Genomic DNA, 24,840 nt, shown 5'->3' with positions numbered 1-24,840 from the left:
GTCATCCCGTGTTGTCACCCGTCGGTGTTCATCTTGACGTGAGTACACTACACTTTCTGTGATGAAAGCCCTGTCATGGACAATAGGGGCACATAGATAAGGGTAAACTGTCACATTGACAAGGGTTAACTGTCACACTGACAAGGGTTAACTGTCACATTGACAAGGGTTAACTGTCACACTGACAAGGCTTAACTGTCACACTGACAAGGGTTAACTGTCACACTGACAAGGGTTAACTGTCACACTGACAAGGGTTAACTGTCACACTGACAAGGGTTAACTGTCACATTGACAAGGGTTTACTGTCACACTGACAAGGGTTAACTGTCACACTGACAAGGGTTAACTGTCACACTGACAAGGGTTAACTGTCACATTGACAAGGGTTAACTGTCACATTGACAAGGGTTAACTGTCACACTGACAAGGGTTAACTGTCACATTGACAAGGGTTAACTGTACAGCTTCAAAAGTCGAAATGATACACTTAGCTTCAACGAGTACGAAAAATATAACAAATCTGAGCTCTGTGACAACTCCTGCAAACATATTATTATAATTATACAAATATGTCAATAGTCTGTGACAGATTTTCCAACATGGACATCAAGTCCTGCAAACATGTATACACCGGGGTAAGAATACATACATGTCACTACAGTTCTACCATGGGCAACTTTGTGCACACATGTAGCTAGTTTTCTCTCTCACATCACATTCAAAGAGCCAGCTGCTGGCAAACTCCCATCAAGAGTGACATCAGGCTGTATACCTTGATGGGTAGGGGATATACAAGTTATCACACAATGTTTTAACAATCATTTTCCAGCACCACGAACTTGGTTATAACAAACTAATATTAGTAGTCCCTTTGAGTTCGTTATAACCATAGTTTACTGTATGTGAAATAAATTGACAAGAAACATACCAAGGGTAGTCAATAGAAACAATGTCACATGCCAAATTCATGCATAATGAGTTGGTGGGACATTGATTAGAACAACATTTGTATCGCTGTTTGGAGTGAGTGAGTGAGTGAGTGAGTTGGGTTTAACGCCGCTTTCAACAGTATTCCAGTTATATCACATTGTGTCAGCTTAATGGGAGGAAAGCCCGCAGGTCTCAGACGTTTACCACTTCGGTGAAACCCAAGAGCACGGGTATGGTGCTGACAAACCTAGAAACATAATCGGGACGAACCCACAATCATAGGTTTCTGGCATGCCCAAGGGACGCGACTCTGCACAGCTAATCGCGGCGCTGTGTGGAAGTCCTGGAAGGACAGCTGATGTGATGCATGAAGCAAACAGTCTCAACTCTGGGGGAACTCACAAGCATGGTATGGGGATGTGCTGCTTGAAACTAAGAATGAGAGTGAGTATGGTTTTACACACTTTTATTAGCAATATTCCAGCAATATCATGGCAGGGGACACCAGAAATGGACTTCACATATTCTACCCATGTAGGGAATGGGACCCGATCTTTGGCAAATGCTTTAACCACAAGGCCCGAAACTAAGACTAAAAGTAAAGGGGTTCATGTCATAACCCTAATGCTAAAGTTAACAACTTAGGGGTCCATATGTTCAAATTCTACAGGACCTGAGACCACAACACACACACACTAATTTCTAACACTGGTGAGAAAATCAAAGATCACAATCCAGGTAAATCTGAGAAGCTGGATTCTGGTCTCCGCCACACTGCACAGGTAACTGCAAGGTCTTCAGCCACAGCGCCACCAGTGCCTCCTATTGCTAGCTAAATACTGCATCTAATATTCCGTTTTACCAAATAATCAATATATACTGAAATATATTTCATGTTAAGCTGAAACAAATAGCATTTGCAATATTTGCAATCGGAACAGGATTATGCACAGGAAGACATTAACCTTTAGCCTCATTCTATGTATAAGCCCTGTATATAATCTTAGAAATACAACTCGGCTTTCCATAAGGATATATGCAAAACCCAACCAACTACTATGGAAATCACATGGGGCTGTCCCCATCCTCCAACACATGTGTTCATGTGCCAGGGGTGTTCTGTTTTAGTTCAAACTAGAACAGCTGTGCAAGGATAACAATATTCTTTTATAAGGCCAGTTTATTTCAAATTTTACAGACTCAAATATTGAATCAACTAAAACGTGTTTGAATTGAAATATGCTTTTTATCATCTTCATGTTTGTGTTTTATAAGAAAAAAACATCTTCCCGAGGCAAGGGAGTTACCTGACTATAAAAGTCAAGTTTCCACCCTTGCCGAATTTGGCTAGAATTTCCAGGCTCGATCAGAGCGCCACCAGTGACTATTGCGAGTTATGTACCTCCTATGCCCCTCCTATGGACCAATCAGATTCCATCTCACATATACCTTTTATTTGGTTCAAACAAAATGGGGGCACCCAGTCAAGACGATTTTATTGATAATCAAGATCTATAGTGTAATAAAATGGGGTTTTTTCCCCGCAAAGCACATCGAATCACTTGAGCACCTTGATTAAAAACATGAAAAGATTTTCAAAATATTTATCGACGCCCAATTGATGGTACACATGCTTTGCAAATCCTGTAGTCGACCGAAATCTGCACATTGAAATCCATGTTATTTACCAACCGGATGGCATGTTCGTTACGCAATTTTGATTGGACTACGCATAGACTCGTTAGTCCAGCCAAAATGTAACTCCATAATCCCAGCCTAGTTCGGCAAGGGTGGAAACTGGACTTTCATAGTCAGTTAATGCCCTTGCCTTGGGAAGATGGAAATAAACAGCCTCTATATTTCATGACTTTCTTTATAGAAACCACTTCACATCCACACTGAAAACATTACTTTCTTATTGTCTCCTGTCAATGACCAAGAAAGTAAGTGAAACAAGACAATATGTTCCTCTGGCTGCAGTATACACAATAACAACTCATTTATTCACTGTTCAGTCTAGATACTTTACAAAAGTTGAGTAGTATATACATGGCACAGAATTATGCCCGATAGCATGATTGAAGCTATGAAGCAGTACAGCTGACATGACTGGAGCTCTCCGTGATGTGGGATGTGTGGTCAGCTGCTACTGGACACAGCAGCACAGCTGACATGACTGGAGCTCTCTGTGATGTGGGATGTGTGGTCAGCTGCTACTGGACACAGCAGCACAGCTGACATGACTGGAGCTCTCTGTGATGTGGGATGTGTGGTCAGCTGCTACTGGACACAGCAGTACAGCTGACATGACTGGAGCTCTCTGTGATGTGGGATGTGTGGTCAGCTGCTACTGGACACAGCAGGAGGCTGAAAAGGAAACATTGAGAGTGGTTAATGAGAATATTCCCTTGAAGCCATACACTATAATGAACTATTCCTTTGCAAAGCCATTGTTATTAATTCAATATCGTTTAGCCATTCTTCAGATGAACAATGGGCAGTTTTCTTAAAGTGATGATTTAATTCAATATATAGCGGCATTGGAAGTAAAAGTTCAATTCCTCAAGCAACCTCTTTCAGACTATTCCTTCAAGATGTCAAAGCCACGAGATCTAAGTCAACATAATCTATGTCACTATGCTCTATGATCTTAGCCATTATGCTCTATGAACTAAGTCACTATGCTCTACGATCTAAGCAAATATGCTCTATGTCACTATGCTCTATGCTCCAAGTCACTATAATCTATGTCACTATGATCTTTGATGTAAGTCACTATGCTCTATGTTCCAAGTCACTATGCTCTACGTCACTATGCTACATGATGTAAGTCACGATGCTCTATGATGTAAGTCACTATGCTCTATGATCTAAGCCAATATGCTCTATGGCACTATGCTCCAAGTCACTATGCTCTATGTCACTATGCTCCAAGTCACTATGCTCTACGTCACTATGCTCCATGATGTAAGTCACGATGCTCTATGCTCCAAGTCACTATAATCTATGTCACTATGATCTTTGATGTAAGTCACTATGCTCTATGTTCCAAGTCACTATGCTCTACGTCACTATGCTACATGATGTAAGTCACGATGCTCTATGATGTAAGTCACTATGCTCTATGTTCCAAGTCACTATGCTCTACGTCACTATGCTCCATGATGTAAGTCACGATGCTCTATGCTCCAAGTCACTATAATCTATGTCACTATGATCTTTGATGTAAGTCACTATGGTCTATGTTCCAAATCACTATGCTCTATGTCACTATGCTCCATGCTACAAGTCCTTTTGCTCTATGATGTAAGTCACTATGCTCTACGATCTAAGCCAATATGCTCTATGACACTATGCTCCAAGTCACTATGCTCTATGTCACTATGCTCCAAGTCACTATGGTCTATGTCACTATGCTCCATGATGTAAGTCACTATGCTCAATGTCACTATGCTCCAAGTCACTATGCTCTATGTCACTATGCTCCAAGATGTAAGTCACTATGCTCTATGTCACTATGCTCCAAGTCACTATGCTCTATGTCACTATGCTCTATGCTCCAAGTCACTATGCTCTATGTCACTATGCTCTATAATTTATGTCAGGCAATATGCATTTAACCACAAATAACTGAAAAAGAAGTTATGCTATTTTCAAATACATACTTGCACCTTATCAACTCTGTACATGTTTTTCGTATGAAGCACATATGATAAAGCTCTGTTAATTGTTCATGTGTCTGTACTCATTAAAACCCTGACATGTACCACTGACTTCTTAAACATGGGACATGAGTAATGCTGGAAGGGTGTGAGCTAACATTCTCCCAGTCTGATGGGTGTAGGACACATTGTGGCCATCAAGCATCGGTCCACAGACCACTGCTGGCTTCCTCATGCTCTGGCTGCATCTCAGCTCAGCAATATAACTACACCATGTACCACTGCTGACCTCCATACAACATGTACCACTGCTGTCCCCCCATACAACATGTACCACTGCTGTCCCCCCATACAACATGTACCACTGCTGACCTCCATACAACACGTACCACTGCTGACCTCCATACAACATGTACCACTGCTGACCTCCATACAACATGTACCACTGCTGTCCTCCATACAACATGTACCACTGCTGTCCTCCATACAACATGTACCACTGCTGTCCTCCATACAACATGTACCACTGCTGTCCTCCATACAACATGTACCACTGCTGACCTCCATACAACATGTACCACTGCTGTCCTCCATACAACATGTACCACTGCTAACCTCCATACAACATGTACCACTGCTGTCCTCCATACAACATGTACCACTGCTGTCCTCCATACAACATGTACCACTGCTGACCTCCATACAACATGTACCACTGCTGACCTCCATACAACATGTACCACTGCTGTCCCCCCATACAACATGTACCACTGCTGACCTCCATACAACATGTACCACTGCTGTCCCCCCATACAACATGTACCACTGCTGTCCTCCATACAACATGTACCACTGCTGTCCTCCATACAACATGTACCACTGCTGACCTCCATACAACATGTACCACTGCTGACCTCCATACAACATGTACCACTGCTGACCTCCATACAACATGTACCACTGCTGTCCCCCCATACAACATGTACCACTGCTGACCTCCATACAACACGTACCACTGCTGACCTCCATACAACATGTACCACTGCTGTCCTCCATATAACATGTACCACTGCTAACCTCCATACAACATGTACCACTGCTAACCTCCATACAACATGTACCACTGCTGACCTCCATACAACATGTACCACTGCTGTCTTCCATACAACATATACCACTGCTGTCCTTCATACAACATCTACCACTGCTGACCTCCATACAACATGTACCACTGCTGTCCCCCATACAACATGTACCACTGCTGACCTCCATACAACATGTACCACTGCTGTCCTCCATACAACATGTACCACTGCTGTCCTCCATACAACATGTACCACTGCTGTCCCCCCATACAACATGTACCACTGCTGACCTCCATACACAACTATGTACAACATGTACCAATGCTGTCCTCCATACACAACTATGTACAACATGTACCAATGCTGTCCTCCATACACAACTATGTACAACATGTACCACTGCTGTCCTACATACACAACTATGTACAACATCTACCACTGCTGTCCTCCATACACAACTATGTACAGCATCTACCAATGCTGTCCTCCATACACAACTATGTACAAGATGTACCAATGCTGTCCTACATACACAACTATGTACAGCATCTACCACTGCTGTCCTCCATACACAACTATGTACAACATCTACCACTGCTGTCCTCCATACACAACTATGTACAGCATCTACCAATGCTGTCCTCCATACACAACTATGTACAAGATGTACCAATGCTGTCCTACATACACAACTATGTACAAGATGTACCAATGCTGTCCTACATACACAACTATGTACAGCATCTACCACTGCTGTCCTACATACACAACTATGTACAGCATCTACCACTGCTGTCCTCCATACACAACTATGTACAACATCTACCACTGCTGTCCTCCATACACAACTATGTACAACATGTACCAATGCTGTCCTCCATACACAACTATGTACAACATGTACCAATGCTGTCCTACATACACAACTATGTACAACATGTACCAATGCTGTCCTACATACACAACTATGTACAACATGTACCAATGCTGTCCTCCATACACAACTATGTACAGCATCTACCACTGCTGTCCTACATACACAACTATGTACAACATCTACCACTGCTGTCCTCCATACACAACTATGTACAACATCTACCACTGCTGTCCTCCATACACAACTATGTACAACATGTACCAATGCTGTCCTCCATACACAACTATGTACAACATGTACCAATGCTGTCCTACATACACAACTATGTACAACATGTACCAATGCTGTCCTCCATACACAACTATGTACAACATCTACCACTGCTGTCCTCCATACACAACTATGTACATCTACCACTGCTGTCCTCCATACACAACTATGTACATCTACCACTGCTGTCCTCCATACACAACTATGTACATCTACCACTGCTGTCCTCCATACACAACTATGTACAACATCTACCACTGCTGTCCTCCATACAACATCTACCACTGCTGTTCTCCATACACAACTATGTACAACATCTACAACTGCTGTCCTCCATACACAACTATGTACAGCATCTACCACTGCTGTCCTCTGTACACAACTATGTACAACATCTACCACTGCTGTTCTCCATACACAACTATGTACAGCATCTACCACTGCTGTCCTCCATACACAACTATGTACAACATCTACCACTGCTGTCCTCCATACACAACTATGTACAGCATCTACCACTGCTGTCCTCCATACACAACTATGTACAACATCTACCACTGCTGTCCTCCATACACAACTATGTACAACATCTACCACTGCTGTCCTCCATACACAACTATGTACAGCATCTACCACTGCTGTCCTCCATACACAACTATGTACAACATCTACCACTGCTGTCCTACATACAACATCTACCACTGCTGTCCTCCATACACAACTATGTACATCTACCACTGCTGTCCTCCATACACAACTATGTACAACATGCACCATGTGTACCACTGATCTACTTCCAGTAATCTATCGTGTACTAAAATTAACATAGAAAGTTTAGGAACATAAAATTACAAAATATAGTTTGGAATGTACAGTAAACTAAGATGCATTACCTAAACACTGACCAGAACTCGTTAAAAAATGTTCTATGATAAAAATATGCCTCTCACAGATAACGTCGATGTATATGTACTCTTAACTTTAAAGAGGTCTTGTATGATAATACTGAATCATAGAAATTACTTACAAATTACCATTTCAATTTAAAATTCTCATTTACTTTTGAACATCATCCCCTATATCAAGCCACCACAAGCACACCAAAAGTGATGAATTCATTACACTCTGGGCTAAAACCCTTCATGTCTTCAGGAATTCATATGATCAAAGATATTCTCAAAAGTCATAAGCGCCAAGAAAAGCCACGGAAACCCATTGGCAGGGAGTCTGCAGTGCATTCTCTTTATAAACATATCCCCTTAGATGTAGCCTTCATTACACTGCAAACATCACTACTTGACCCTTACCCTTGGCTTAAGCTGAAAGGACTTGATGAGTACAGTTTGGGATATATCTTTGTAGATATAATTACTACTTCTGCGTTAGGGTCTCCTCCAGCTAATGAGCTTACATGGATACCATTTCCTGGTGCTACTTCTGCACAACTAGTTGTAATAGTCGTCTTGTCATAGCTGCAATGTTATTTTGATGTCAATCAGGGACAGAAGGATGGACTGCAGGAGTTCATTCACAACTGTGCAGACAAGTCATGAATGACTAATAAAGCTAAACACAATAAAGCAGAAGTTTTTATCCATAAAATTGTATGTTTTCTTATTTACTCACCAACTTCTAGAATGCCAATCAAGCACTAAGTATATTACTCCCACAGTACAGCGAATAGCTGCAAAATTGCTGTTCAGCATTGCACAATAATCACACACTTACTCCTAGACTACCTGTCTTGTCACAAGGAATGACACACCTCCTATAGATCCATATTCTGGATTATAACATGTGGACAAGTTTCATTATCCTTTTGATAAGTTCCATGTGAGAAATAACATTAGTGAGTTTCAGTTAATATCCATTGGACAGACACATTATAGAGCAGCCTAACAGGTGTTCGAGAACATGCTCTGTACTTGTATTGTACTGTATCAGAACAAGGGCATCTAACAGTGATGATAGCCATACACCTCACATTGTGTTTCCACTCGTGTGTGGCACTGCTAAACAACCAATGATATTTGGACATGTCATTGTGATGGGACAAGTTATTCCAAATTATTCCTTTCGATGGAAAACAAAGCGGTTTTGTCAGCGCAGTATTCACTGGAGAAGTGATGGATGCACGCATACAGCACATGCCAGGGCAGATGCCAAAAAGGGCAGGGGAAACAGGAAAAAAAGCATCTGAAATTTGTTGTGCTTTTCAATGTCAGTTTTGAGATGTTCATCCATGTTTTTGAAAAGCAAGAATGCTGAGAAGATGATAAAAAGTGAGTATGTCTGGATTTCCTCGTGGCGTCAGACGATAGGCGATGACGGAGTACATTGTTCCAGTGATGGGAGGGAGCAAGGAGGAGGGGCAAAGGGGAAAGAGAGCTCAAGGGTCATGAGAGGGGTACGGAGAGGTGGAGGGTAATGGGGGGCAGAAGTGAGGGGATGACAACTGAGGGTAAGTGAGAAGGGGAGAGGGCGGGGAGGGGGGGAGAGACCAATGGAATGGAAAACAAGTGGTAAACAGGGAAAGAATGAGATGGTAGAAAACAGCAAACAAGATGGAGGCTGTGGTGACAGTGGACAGACGCAGTAGCGTGGTCATTGGACGGCAGGTGTAGTGAGAAGGATGGAGGGGTGGTACAAGATGGAAGCTGTGGTGACAGTGGACAGACCCAGTAGTGTGGACATTTGAGGGCAGGTGTAGTGGGGGGATGGAGAGGTAGAACAAGATGGAAGCTGTGGTGACAGTGGACAGACCCAGTAGCGTGGTCATTGGACGGCAGGTGTAGTGAGAAGGATGGAGGGGTGGTACAAGATGGAGGCTGTGGTGACAGTGGACAGACCCAGTAGCGTGGTCATTGGACGGCAGGTGTAGTGAGAAGGAGGGAGGGGTAGAACAAGATGGAAGCTGTGGTGACAGTGGACAGACGCAGTAGCGTGGTCATTGGACGGCAGGTCTAGTGAAAAGGAGGGAGGGGTAGAACAAGATGGAGGCTGTGGTGACAGTGGACAGACCCAGTAGCGTGGTCATTGGACGGCAGGTGTAGTGGGGGGATGGAGGGGTGGTACAAGATGGAGGCTGTGGTGACAGTGGACAGACCCAGTAGCGTGGTCATTGGACGGCAGGTGTAGTGGGGGGATGGAGGGGTGGTACAAGATGGAAGCTGTGGTGACAGTGGACAGACCCAGTAGCGTGGTCATTGGACGGCAGGTGTAGTGAGAAGGAGGGAGGGGTAGAACAAGATGGAAGCTGTGGTGACAGTGGACAGACCCAGTAGCGTGGTCATTGGAGGGCATGTGTAGTGGGGGGATGGAGGGGTGGTACAAGATGGAGGCTGTGGTGACAGTGGACAGACCCAGTAGTGTGGACATTTGAGGGCAGGTGTAGTGAGAAGGAGGGAGGGGTGGTACAAGATGGAGGCTGTGGTGACAGTGGACAGACCCAGTAGCGTGGTCATTGGAGGGCATGTGTAGTGGGGGGATGGAGGGGTGGTACAAGATGGAGGCTGTGGTGACAGTGGACAGACCCAGTAGTGTGGACATTTGAGGGCAGGTGTAGTGAGAAGGAGGGAGGGGTGGTACAAGATGGAGGCTGTGGTGACAGTGGACAGACCCAGTAGCGTGGTCATTGGAGGGCATGTGTAGTGGGGGGATGGAGGGGTGGTACAAGATGGAGGCTGTGGTGACAGTGGACAGACCCAGTAGTGTGGACATTTGAGGGCAGGTGTAGTGAGAAGGAGGGAGGGGTGGTACAAGATGGAAGCTGTGGTGACAGTGGACAGACCCAGTAGTGTGGACATTTGAGGGCAGGTGTAGTGAGAAGGAGGGAGGGGTGGTACAAGATGGAGGCTGTGGTGACAGTGGACAGACCCAGTAGCGTGGTCATTGGAGGGCATGTGTAGTGGGGGGATGGAGGGGTGGTACAAGATGGAGGCTGTGGTGACAGTGGACAGACCCAGTAGTGTGGACATTTGAGGGCAGGTGTAGTGAGAAGGAGGGAGGGGTGGTACAAGATGGAAGCTGTGGTGACAGTGGACAGACCCAGTAGTGTGGACATTTGAGGGCAGGTGTAGTGAGAAGGAGGGAGGGGTGGTACAAGATGGAGGCTGTGGTGACAGTGGACAGACGCAGTAGTGTGGTCATTGGACGGCAGGTGTAGTGGGGGGATGGAGAGGTAGAACAAGATGGAGGCTGTGGTGACAGTGGACAGACGCAGTAGCGTGGTCATTGGACGGCAGGTGTAGTGAGAAGGAGGGAGGGGTAGAACAAGATGGAAGCTGTGGTGACAGTGGACAGACCCAGTAGTGTGGACATTGGACGGCAGGTGTAGTGGGGGGAGGGAGGGGTGGTACAAGATGGAAGCTGTGGTGACAGTGGACAGACCCAGTAGTGTGGACATTGGACGGCAGGTGTAGTGGGGGGATGGAGGGGTGGTACAAGATGGAAGCTGTGGTGACAGTGGACATTGAAGAGCATATCGAGTGGAGGAGGAGAGATGAAAGCTGAGAGAGTGACTGAGTCAGGTTCAATCACAGCGTGTCAACTTAATGAGGTAGGAAAGCCGTAAGTGATGCAGGTCATAGACATTTACCGCAGACAACCCACAAGCAAACAAACCAAGAATCATAATCAGGGTGAATCTGAAATTCGTGTGTGTGATCATAGGATTCTGGCATGGCTTCAGGGAGGCAACTCTGCACAGAGAATTGTGGTGACAGGGCCACCTCAGGGAAGCTTCGGGCAAGGGAAGGGAATGGACATTGCTGAAAAGCATGATGAGAAGGTTGGGCTAAGTGTATTGTGTGAGAAGGGTATGGTAGATGGATTAATTTTGTGTTTAGCAATATTCCAGCCATGAAGTCAGGGGACACCAAGAATTGGCTCCACACTTAAAACCCATTTGGAGAATCCAACCCATCTTTGACATAATGAGCGAATGCTTTAACTATTAGACTATTGAAAAAACAAAGTGATGACAGTAAAACAAAATGAAGTGGAAACATGAAGATAGGGATACAGGAAAGGATGAGGAAGGATGCAGGAAGCTAAAAGTACCATAAAGAGGTTCAACTGCAGATATGTCTATGGTTGACCCTTCGCTCTTAGGCCTAAATCCATTCACATTCACCTGTCCTCCAACACAATTCCTCAAGCGGCTGATTTTGGTAACAAATTGAGAACTGCAGGGGAAAACTTTAGTCAAATTCAATCAATAAATGTCAAAGTTATCGTCCAGAACTGGGATGCATGAAACAATGTTGCAATTCACAAAAAGATGGATAAGGAGAACTAACGTGTAAACCATTACTATTGTTCTTACAGTCGATTCGGAGCCAGGAATTCAATGGCCATCCCAAACGTGCATTTTAAACACATAAAACTTACTAACTATGGGTCATTATGCAAAATTTTAAAGAAATTTTACACCAACCATAACATGTAGACTAACACTTAATCCCTAAAAATATATAAATGTGATGGAATCAAATAACTACATTTAAATAGAAACAAAGCCCCAGTGGAATGTGAGATTCAGTACCAGAGGAAATATAGACTTGGCTTCATTTAGAGTTTTTGCATTACAGGACTGTCCAGAAGCAAAAATAATATGGTTCTGGGACTGTGAGACAGACTACATACCGTGGTTTTAAGTCAGAGAAACCGCTCGAATCTGTCAATTCCTAAAGTAGAATCAAGTCACCCCTTCAGGCTTGTTTCTACTTTCAGAAGCAGCAGATTCTCATGATATTTTCGTTACTTCTGAAGTGGGACAGCGAATTCAGGGAAACTCATAGCAATTAAACTTGATCAAAACAATGAAATTTGAGATAAAATATCACTCGACATGATGATTTAATTACCGATTAAATTGTATTTCCTGCTCGGCACTGTTTTACATGCAGAGATTAAGATTACCGTAAAACTAAGCCGGAAGCAGCCATCAGCTTTACACACGTTTTCCCGGAATCTACCGGTAATTTGGTTAAAAATTCCCCAATAATATAACTTTTAAGAACTTTGATACAATGATCATAAGAATTTTATCTGAAACTATTAATATTATCTGGAATAATTTATTCCAATATCATGTTATTTTAGTTGCAGCTGTACTATATATATTTGAAATAAATTAATAACCGTAAGTGTAGCACTTTGGTTCAGCGATATATGGTAACTCAAAGAAAGCAATTGGATTAGGCGTATCGACATCCATCTTTCAATACCTTTCGGAAAATATTCTCTGTTCCTGCACTGACTACACACATAAGACATGCTTATGTTGTGTCATCCCCTAGCGCCACAAGAAGACTACTCTACATGAGACATGCTTGTGTTGTGTCATCCCCTAGCGCCACAAGAAGACTACTCTACATGAGACATGCTTGTGTTGTCCGCCCCTAGCACCACAAGAAGACTACACACATAAGACATGCTTGTGTTGTCCGCCCCTAGCACCACAAGAAGACTACTCTACATGAGACATGCTTGTGTTGTCCGCCCCTAGCACCACAAGAAGACTACACACATAAGACATGCTTGTGTTGTGTCCGCCCCTAGCACCACAAGAAGACTACACACATAAGACATGCTTGTGTTGTCCGCCCCTAGCACCACAAGAAGACTACTCTACATGAGACATGCTTGTGTTGTCCGCCCCTAGCACCACAAGAAGACTACACACATAAGACATGCTTGTGTTGTCAGCCCCTAGCGCTACAAGAAGACTACTCTACATGAGACATGCTTGTGTTGTCAGCCCCTAGCGCCACAAGAAGACTGCTCTACATGAGACATGCTTGTGTTGTCCGCCCCTAGCACCACAAGAAGACTACTCTACATGAGACATGCTTGTGTTGTCCGCCCCTAGCACCACAAGAAGACTACACACATAAGACATGCTTGTGTTGTCAGCCCCTAGCGCTACAAGAAGACTACTCTACATGAGACATGCTTGTGTTGTCCGCCCCTAGCACCACAAGAAGACTACACACATAAGACATGCTTGTGTTGTCAGCCCCTAGCGCTACAAGAAGACTACTCTACATGAGACATGCTTGTGTTGTGTCATCCCCTAGCGCCACAAGAAGACTACTCTACATGAGACATGCTTGTGTTGTCCGCCCCTAGCGCCACAAGAAGACTACACACATAAGACATGCTTGTGTTGTCAGCCCCTAGCACCACAAGAAGACTACACACATAAGACATGCTTGTGTTGTCAGCCCCTAGCGCCACAAGAAGACTACTCTACATGAGACATGCTTGTGTTGTCAGCCCCTAGCGCCACAAGAAGACTACACACATAAGACATGCTTGTGTTGTCAGCCCCTAGCGCTACAAGAAGACTACTCTACATGAGACATGCTTGTGTTGTCAGCCCCTAGCGCCACAAGAAGACTACTCTACATGAGACATGCTTGTGTTGTCAGCCCCTCGCGCCACAAGAAGACCCATGCCATTTCCCATTCTCTGCATTCTGAGCTTTTTAATTCTTGTCAGACATCTTTTTTCCTTCACCTTTCATTTCATGCTCTCCTTCCTCTCAGTAAGCTCCAAACACCATCATCTCTACAGAAGCAATTATGCAATTTACATGCATGTCAAAATATAGAATGAGTACTGGGTCAGGAGGACTATGTTTTTTGTATTGTCTAAACAAGAACCATGGGCTCTGTGGTTGGCCTGGCTCTTCACTTAGTTAATACACAGAGGCTGTAGAGGGCTGAACAGGCTGACTTAACCTACCAATGACAGAAGCATCTCATTCACGGAAATGATCACAAAATATCTGAAAGTTAACAGCAAATCTCCACATGCTTCAGGCCATGTAACACTGTAACAATTACATGAACCAAAGTAACACTTACATGACACATTATCTACTAGACTCTGATTGGTTAAGGAGGTGGCACTTATTTTCCATGTAGCCCGCTCATGTACCCTACTGAGCAATCAATCGGAACACACCATACGTTTTACTCAATATTCTGGGTTTGTAGAAATGGATGTTGGTGAGACAGAAAGGTTATCAACTGATCCCTTGGGACGTGTAGTGTGATGTACCCTGTGTGTGAGCCTATGTACCCTGAGCAATAGTGCGAGGGGGACATAGGCTCATACACAGGGTACATCACACCATATACCCATGAGATAGGTTGACAACGTAACAATTACACCAAACAGTCTATTACGCCAAACAATTCAACAATTACATGAAACAATGTCACAAGTACACCAAACAATCTAACAATTACACCAAACAATCTGACAATTTACACCAAACAATCTAACAATTACAACCAAACAAACAAACAATTTACACCAAACAATCTGACAATTTACACCAAATAATCTAACAATTTCAACCAAACAATCTAACAATTTCAAGCAAACAATCTGACAATTTACACCAAATAATCTAACAATTTCAAGCAAACAACCTAACAATTAAATCCAAACAATCTGACAATTACAACCAAACAATATGACAATTACAACCAAACAAACTGACAATTACAACCAAACGATCTAACAATTACAACCAAATATATTTCTGTTGCAGAGATTTTCCTAATACTTATGGAAATACTGGATGCAAAATCTAAAAAACAAACCAAACCAAAATATATAAATAAAATAAATATTTTCATTATACAATAAAAAATAAAGAGGTGAAAATGGAAACTGGCATTGTTTAAGGATGAATTCATGCCTAAAACAAGACAATAAGAAAAGGGGTTTTTATATTAATGTTTGCTGTGATTTCATAAATTCTCCTGTATGCCCAATCAATTTTATATGGTAGCCATTCATGCTCGTACATTTGTCACTATCTTCAGCCTCCCCCCAGCCGGCCCCGCTCCCCCCTGCCAGCCCCACCCCCGCCAGCCAGCCCCGTCCTCTCCTGCCAGCCCCACCCCCGCCAGCCTTCACAGACCCCCGATGTGCAGCATCAATCATATCCCAGCTGGACCCCGGTACTGCAGTTTCAGCTATAATGTACTTGTCAAGTGCTCTGTGGAACATCATTAATTAATAGACATGTGATTCTCATCGAGAGGAGATAGGCTTCTATTTCCATCCCATGTCAGCCCAAGTCTTCAACTTAAAACATATTAACATATTTAACAGAGTATGTTTGGCAACCAGTCTGCCCTCAGCGTAAAGGATATCAGCTTTATAGGTAGTGCACATAAACAGACTGCCTTTTCTTACCGCTTACTGGCACCGAAGCTCTTAGGAGTCCGATTTCTAATGTTACTCTTTCTAGTGTTTATTACATTCTATATAATGGTACATGAAAAGACTGCATTTCTCATGTGTTCATTTATATAATTACCTTCCCCTCAAAATAATCTCGTACAAGATTAGTTATTTTTTAAGCCTCATTCTAACCATAAGCATGATCCCAGAATGCCAGTTATTGCATACGCAGGGAACATTAGCAGATTATGAGCAGGAGATATATTACAACACAATTTACTGAGCGAAACCCAGGGGATAATTTACACAATTATTCTGATCCCACACTAAATTGTGTTCTGGTAGTTAAATAAAGTAGGTTTCATGGTTTAGCATTGTTGGACTTTTTAAACAAGACCGATATGGCTGCAATATTGCCGATGCGATGTCAGATTACAATTCACTCACTAAACAAGACCCCTAAGCAGAAAACTAATAATTTTGACTGAGTGCGCACCTTGTGTATGTACAATCCCCTGGGGCTGGTGATGGGAAGGTAGGAACCCTTCCATGTTACAGGGAGTGAGTGAGTTGGGTTAATCACCGCTTTTAACAGTATTCCAGTTATATCGCGGCGTGTCAGCTTAATGGGGGAGGAAAGCCCGAAGTGATGGAGGTCTCAGATGTTTACCACTTCTGTGAAGCCGCTCTCAGCAATATTCTAGCTATATGACAACGGTCTGTAAATAATTGAGTCTGGTCTTGACAATCCAGTGATTGACATCATGAGCACTGATCTAAGCAATTGGGATACGATGACATGCATCAACCAAGTCAGCGAAGCTGACCACGCGATTCCCGTTAGTCACCTCTTTCGACAAGCAATTGCATTGCTGATGACCTATTCTACGCTGGATATTCACAGTTGTATTGTGTGTTGGACATTGTTTATACATTGATCACAAGGTCTTAGCAGCTGGGACTTGCAGTGTTTGTGGCATGTTGTAATTCTAGTGCAGGGATTTATCTAGACCTGCACAGAGGCTGACATTCAGCCCCAAGTCTGCAGCAAATGTCATTGAACATTCCCTAACCGGAATAAAAAATCCCAATTCGTGTAAATATATTTAACTAAAAACTGATGCTGTGGCTTTGTAGTGGTAACCTGTATTTCACTGATAACAAGCCCAATTAAGAAGAAAAGGTTTTAATGTATAATGTCATATTATTGCATTGAATGCAATCTCAAAATAAAATGTTAAAATACCTCGAAATATAAAACAAAAAAGAATTTAAATTGAATCCCAATTTTTAAATAACTGACTGCCTTCCAGGGCCACTTAGCTCACAATCCTGGATAAACCCCTGTAGTACTGTGGTACCTGTATGGTACCCAGCATGTAACACTTGTGTCCAGCGGCCACGATTACTACTCCACTGTCAAAAACAGTCCAGTCTGACATCATGATTTTCAGTGATGCATTCATATCATTTTCATTGCTATTTTGCCTTTACTTCCAATGGAATCTGACTGCTTATTCATTGGCGTTGACGTTTACATTTTTTTATTTTTACACTCTGGAAACAATAAACCTGCTCAGATTACACTCCATCTTCCAATTGGTGAGTGAGTGAGTATGGTTTTATGCTGCTTTTAAGAATATCCCAGCAATATTACGGTGGGGGACACCAGAATTGGACTTCAGAGTGACGAGCGAACGCTTTAACCACTAGACTACCCCACCGCTCATTGGGTGAGTCAATGTTGCTCAAAGGAAGGCAGCTGCTGACTATTCCACCTACCGTATTCTACGTAATAAGCGCCCAGGATGCACTCAAAATTAGAAATAGGGGGCTCTTATTAGAATATTGTTTTGGTGAAAAAAAAACAGAGTGTAAAGATAAATTTCGTGGTTTATGCTGAAAGCCTGAAATGTTTATATAAGACAGATATATTTTTCAAGAATGTAATTGCCAATAATTAAGGGTGCATGTAGCACACGAGTGCATATTTTACACGAATAAATAAGTCTTATGTACATTGATCAATCGGAAGGGGTGCTTCACTAGCCAATATATAAGCAAATATCACAGTGGGCGCTTATAAGAGCGGGGCGCTTATTACGTCGAATACGGTACGTCACAACAAGCTGATAATCAGACAACCAGTAGCTGAAATCATGAGCAGTTCCTCGATCCACGCTATTACGCTATGGGCACAGTGCCATATGACAAGGCAGCGGCAGCTCCAACAACATTTAGCATGGGATACCAGAGTCCTCGTCTTCCTGGAAGCCCTGTGGGTTATCTTCAACATCAACCATATATGTTACTATATGTGAAGTTGGGTGTTTTTAATGCCTCAGTTAATATTCCTCTGTAATGGCTTCCTGTGAATAAGGAAGTCATAAATGTATACTCTTAAATATCACAGGGCACACTTCGGTGACGCATATGATCATGAAGAATGTCTAACAAATGACACACACTGCTGAAGAAAGCTGTGGCAATGTTATTATACACGTCTATTATGACATGTAGCTGGTGCGGCACATGTTTCACTGTACATCATAACTACTTTGACATGTTGGTAGTAGTAGCCTCACAACTAATTAAAGACTGTACTCAAATAGGCATCTGACCCAGAAGAACAGCTTTTTAGTTGGAAATACACCAAGATAAATGGAAGTCATTAGTCTTAATGGACACATTTATCAGTGGAGCATGTAATACTGTAATTTGTGTGCCATAAATCTCACTTTTCAGGTATATTAAATACATAATATGATTAGCTGCACCCAATATATGACAGTTTTGTTACCAGCTAAAGATAATGTTTCCCTAACTACATGCAGTTTCGGAGATTACATTGAATTTCTTGGAACATGTAGCCCCATGTATATCAAAGTAGTTTTTTACAAGTTGGCCATAAAATTACTTTTATTTGTAGGTATCTTGCTGTAATACTCACCATCTGCTTACAATATTTCATAATGCTTGGCTCGCCATCTGGTTCTGACAATTCAGTGTTAGGTCAGCGTTGGTTGAACTGCAGCTATTTGAGTTAGGGTGGTGATATGATTGAGACACATTTAATAGCTAGCATATTTTGTCTTTGGGGCACAACTGTTGTAATAGTTCAAGGCACTACAGCAACAGCATCGAAGTATTTGGATGATCTCCTAAATCAGGTTCCTAAGTTCTCTATTTGAGTCCTTAAATCAGGTCCCAAAGTTCTCTAGGTGAATCCCTAAATCAGGTCCCTAAGTTCTCTAGGTGGGTCACTAAACCAGGTCCTTAAGTTCTCTTGGTGGGTCCCAAAACCAGGTCCCTAAGTTCTCTTGGTGGGTCTCTAAATCAGATCCCTAAGTTCTCTAGGTGGGTCACTAAACCAGGTGCCTAAGTTCTCTATTTGAGTCCTTAAATCAGGTCCCAAAGTTCTCTAGGTGAGTCACTAAATCAGGTCCCTAAGTTCTCAAGGTGCGTCCATAAATCAGGTCCCTAAGTTGTTCTCTATTAGAGTCCTTAAACCAGGTCCTTAAGGTCTCTTGGTGGGTCCCCAAACCAGGTCCCTAAGTTCTCTTGGTGGGTCCCTAAATCAGATCCCTAAGTTCTCTATTTGAGTCCCTAAATCAGGTCCTTAAGTTCTCTAGGTGTTGTCCCCAAACCAGGTCCCTAAGTTCTCTAGGTGGGTCAATAAATCAGGTCCCTAAGTTCTCAAGGTGGGTCCATAAATCAGGTCCCTAAGTTCTCTAGATGAGTCCCTAAACCAGGTCCCTAAGTTCTCTATTTGAGTCCTTAAATCAGGTCCCAAAGTTCTCTAGGTGAGTCACTAAATCAGGTCCCTAAGTTCTCAAGGTGGGTCCATAAATAAGGTCCCTAAGTTCTCTAGATGAGTCCCTAAATCAGGTCCCTAAGTTCTCTATTTGAGTCCTTAAATCAGGTCCCAAAGTTCTCAAGGTGAGTCCCTAAATCAGGTCCCTAAGTTCTCTTGGTGGGTCCCCAAATCAGGTCCCTAAGTTCTGTAGGTGGGTCACTAAATCAGGTCCCTAAGTTCTCTAGAAGGCCCCTAAATCGGGTTCCTGAGTTCTCTAGGTGAGTCCCTACATCAGGTCCATAAGTTCTCCAGGTGGGTCCCTAAATCAGGTCCTTCAGTTCTCTAGGTGAGTCGCTAGATCAGGTCCCTAAGTTCTCTAGGTGGGTCCCCAAATCAGGTCCCTCAGTTCTCTAGGTGAGTCCCTAAATCAGGTCCCTATGTTTTCTAGGTGGGTCTCTAAATCATGTCCCTAAGTTCTCTAGAAGGTCCCTAAATCAGGTTTGTGAGTTCTCTAAGTGAGTCCCTACATCAGGTCCCAAAGTTCTCCAGGTGGATCCCTAAATCAGGTCCCTCAGTTCTCAGGTTGGTCCCTAAATCAGGTTCTCTAGGCGAGTCCCTAAATCAGGTCCCTAAGTTCTCTTGGTGATTCCCCAAAACAGGTCCCTAAGTTCTCTTGGTGAGTCCCCAAAACAGGTCCCTAAGTTCCCTTGGTGAGTCCCCAAAACAGGTCCCTAACTTCCCTTGGTGAGTCCCCAAAACAGGTCCCTAAGTTCCCTTGGTGAGTCCCCAAAACAGGTCCCTAAGTTCCCTTGGTGAGTCCCTAAGTTCCCTTGGTGAATCCCCAAAAACAGGTCCCTAAGTTCCCTTGGTGAGTCCCTAAATCAGGTCCCTAAGTTCTCTTGGTGAGTCCCCAAAACAGGTCCCTAAGTTCCCTTGGTTAGTCCCTAAAACAGGTCCCTAAGTTCCCTTGGTGAATCCCTTAATAAAATCTCTAGATGAGTTCCTAAACCAGGTCCCTCAGCTCCCTCGGTGAGTCCCTAATCGATTAGTAAGTATCCTAGGTATGTTCCCTAAACCAGATCCCTAAGTATCCAAGGAGAATCAGTAAGCCAGATCCCTAACATTCCTACATGAGTTCCCAAAGTGAGATCCCAATGCCATATCAGTAAGTCCCCTAAAAGAGATCCCTCAGCCAGATCACTTTGTTCTGTAAGTGAGATCCCTAAGGTACTGAGTTTCATGACTACTTACTACTGGGTATTACAGTGGACAATAATAACGCCCATCTCAGAGAGCGGTGAGCCAGAAATGACCTGCCGCAATCAGCATCCTCCCACAGTCCCGCAAAACAATTGGTTCAGGTATGGTGGGGCAATCTTCTCCTGATTAGTACAACACCCTGCTATCAATTATCTCCTTGTTCTCCTGGCACTACAAAGGAAGAAGATCTGCTTAAGGCTTCACTAACTCCCCAGGGCTTGAAGAGATACTTGCGAATACACAACAAATGAAGTGTGAGCTATGGCTCATCGCAAACACCAGAATCAGGTGTTGACAGACGCCAAGACAGCTACATGCAGAATATACCAGACCGTAGGCCTGATACAGACTGCAGCTTTCAAGGAGGCTCTGGATGGGTATGCCTAACTGTAGGCCAGTTAGGAGTCCACATTTTTCTAGAAGGGTCTGAATGGGTATGCCTAACTGTGGGCCACAAAGGCGTCCACAGTTTTCTAGAAGGGTCTGGATGGGTATGCCTAACTGTGGGCCACAAAGGCGTCCACAGTTTACTAGAAGGGTCTGGATGGGTATGCCTAACTGTGGGCCACAAAGGCATCCACAGTTTTCTAGAAGGGTCTGGATGGGTATGCCTAACTGTGGGCCACAAAGGCGTCCACAGTTTTCTAGAAGGGTCTGGATGGGTATGCCTAACTGTGGGCCACAAAGGCGTCCAGAGTTTACTAGAAGGGTCTGGATGGGTATGCCTAACTGTGAGCCACAAAGGCGTCCACTGTTTACTAGAAGGGTCTGGATGGGTATGCCTAACTGTGGGCCAGTAAGGAGTTCACAACTTTCCATAAGGTTCTGGTTGAATCTGCCCATCTATCACTGTAAAATAACTCTTCAACGCGGTGTTAAAACCCAACTCACTCACTCAATCACTCACTACTGCTAACTTGATGTAAACTTTTCCCCCAAAGGGGATTCCATGGCAATAACCCAATGATTATCGCAGGATCCTACATAAACGGTTTCTGGCATGCCTAAGGGACACAACTCTGCACAGCGAATCGCGGCGCCTTAGACGACTGGGCCACCCGTGCCCCCTGCCGATTAGTTTGGAGCTCTAGAGGAAGGGGTACGCGTTACCACTAACTTTTAACAAACTGTCCAAGTTTTCTTATAGGATGTAGATGGGGTATATATGCTTGTTTGATATACCATGGAGGGTTGCGAGGGGTGGGTAGGGCAGGCATAATACATGATATGACATGTATCACAATACAGGACACTTGGGATAGATGGTGTGTACAAGATGTAGGATAGATAGACATAACAGCTTCATAAGAGGGTTATTAGGATCTGCTTCTTAAACCTTCCTGAAAAGTGTAATTGAAGGATACATATTCTCTGGCGAACCAAACATTCAATTTGACCATAATAGATGCCTTAGGGTCACTAAAACTAAACTTGTCTGTGGAAAGAATTTACATTATTTGTGTATTAGGTGTAGATACAAAACTGTTGCTGTGTTCAGTATCAGCAATACTTTGTTGATGTCCTGGGGTGTGGTTTACCACCTACCAACACTGCTGTCATACAACACTGACAAGCATGAAATTAGCTGGATGAAACATCTTGGCATTGAACATGGACAGATAAAAATCACAGCTTTATGGGAGTGAATTATGAGCAAAATGAGCTTAACTCTGCTTTTAACACTCATATCATATCATGTCGGCTTTATCTTACTGTGGTAGGAAAGCCTAAAGTGATGCAGGTCTTCGACATTTACCGTCTTCGTGAACCAAGTAAAATGTGGGTATGGTGATGACAATCCTACAATCATCATTCGGGCGAATCTGGGATTCAACCATAACAGATTCCTGGCACACTTACTTGCTGCACCTTGGATGACCTGGCCACACATGCATCCATGCTGGGTGACATATTAAATGTTGTTGGTTGGTTGGTTTGTTGTTTAATGCCGAACTCAGATATATTTCAGCTATATGACAACGGTCTGTAAATAATCGAGTCTGGACCAGACAGTCTAGTGATTAATATCATGAGCATCGATCCACGCAATTGGGATCGATGACATGCATGAACCAAGTCAGCAAGCCTGACCACCTGATCCCGTTAGTCGCCTTTTACGACAAGCATAGTCGCTTTTTCGGCAAGCATGGGTTGCTGAAGACCTATTCTACCCCAGATTTTCACGGGTGACATATTAAAGATAAGTCACCCATGTAGGAATAAATTGGGGTCATCAATCTAATTTCGACCTGAATGTGTACCTGTACTGAACATCAGTAAGACTGCCTGAAAGGTTTCCCAGCAGAGATCATCTCTCATTAAATTTTGTTCTTCAGTTCGGATTTGTTGACTTATATTTCAGGTGTTACGTGATCGCCACGATCAGCTGATAATGTTTTCTGAGATGGGGGAAAACATCGTGTCATTGGAAAACTTGAGTTTACTAAAAATGTTAGTAAATTTTGGGAGCCATGCTTTACCACGCACTATAACCGAAGTGCTCAATAACAAGGGAACACTGTACGTAACAACTTGTAATGTGTGTGAAAAGTCGTACGAAAATACGCTATTTGAAGGAGGCGTGGCCTAAATGCAAATGTCTGATTGGGTTTTTAAATTTTCCGACCCCTGCAGAGATGACAGAGCTTGGTGTTTGTCCCGCTAACTCCATGGCACGATGTGGAATTTTGTTGTTTTACGCCGCACTCAGCAATGTTCCAGCTACATGACTGCGGTCTGTAAATAATCGAGTCCGGACCAGACAATCCAGCGACTGATATCATGAGCATTGATCTACACAGTTGGGATACAATGACATGTATAAACCATGTGAGTGAGTCTGACCACCCAATCCTGTTAGTTGCCTCTTATGACAATCATAGTTGCCTATTATGGCAAGCATGGGTCGCTTAAGACCTTGGATCTTTACAGGTTGTAAGTACAGAATACAGAAAAACAAGGGACATAACTTTAATCATTCTGATCCAGTAATCATTAATTTCAAATTGATGTGTATTCTTTATCTTTTGACAATAATTCGGAACAATATTACCACCTGTTTTTCCTTCATCCTGTAAGAGTTTGATTGGACAGAACATTGATGGACAGAACCCATTCATATATTTCCTTGGTTAATTTACTTTTCACCTCACTATCCAACAGAAACCATGCTATGGCAAGTTCCTTGATCACTTATACACAAGAAGACATGATAAGGCATGAAGCTTAAGTATGTTTTAGCAATAGTTATACATCAGAAACAAAGTCTGCTGAAGAATCCTTACAGACTTTTGTTGAATGCTTTTCTCTTCTAGCATACAAAGCTATGTGCATGTTTGTACAGAAAATGTCTAAAAAAAAGTCATTGAATTGTGAATAAGTTGTATACATCATGTTTATATGTCATGAAAGTGACACTTGAATTTAGTAATATTAAAATGAGTGAGTGAGTGAGTATGGTTTTACGCCGCTTTTAGCAATATTCCAGCAATATCACGGCGGGGGACACCAGAAATGGGCTTCACACATTGTACCCATGTCAGGATTTGAACCCAGGTCTTCGGCGTGATGAGCGAACGCTTTAACCACAAGGCTACATGACCGCCCCTATATTCAAATGAGGTGAGTGTGATAAAAAAAAATTCCAATTGACAAAAAATGTTCAAACTGATTTATCAACATGGTTGGCAGAGTACCCCTGTGAAGACCCTCTTGTATAATGTTGCCACTATCAAACGTGCACAATAC

The 24,840-nt window shown here is 43.1% G+C and overlaps 1 protein-coding gene across 1 annotated transcript in view; it reads right to left on the bottom strand.

Annotated features, from left to right (window-relative positions):
- Positions 1-1,213: 1,213 nt before the first annotated feature.
- LOC139469613 (serine/threonine-protein kinase ULK3-like) overlaps positions 1,214-24,840 on the bottom strand; it is a 68,698-nt gene continuing 45,071 nt past the window's right edge. The window contains exon 15 of the mRNA XM_071251830.1: positions 1,214-3,300. Within this exon, the coding sequence (XP_071107931.1) occupies positions 3,281-3,300 (20 nt within the window). The 3' untranslated portion in view covers positions 1,214-3,280. The remainder of the gene's footprint in view (positions 3,301-24,840) is intronic.

The sequence above is a fragment of the Haliotis cracherodii genome, unplaced genomic scaffold (assembly GCF_022045235.1).
Source record: "Haliotis cracherodii isolate W230 unplaced genomic scaffold, xgHalCrac1.p SCAF_1, whole genome shotgun sequence".
Classification (NCBI taxonomy): domain Eukaryota; kingdom Metazoa; phylum Mollusca; class Gastropoda; order Lepetellida; family Haliotidae; genus Haliotis; species Haliotis cracherodii.
Note: the sequence above shows the minus strand (reverse complement) of the source record. Positions and strands in the feature narration are given on the sequence as shown.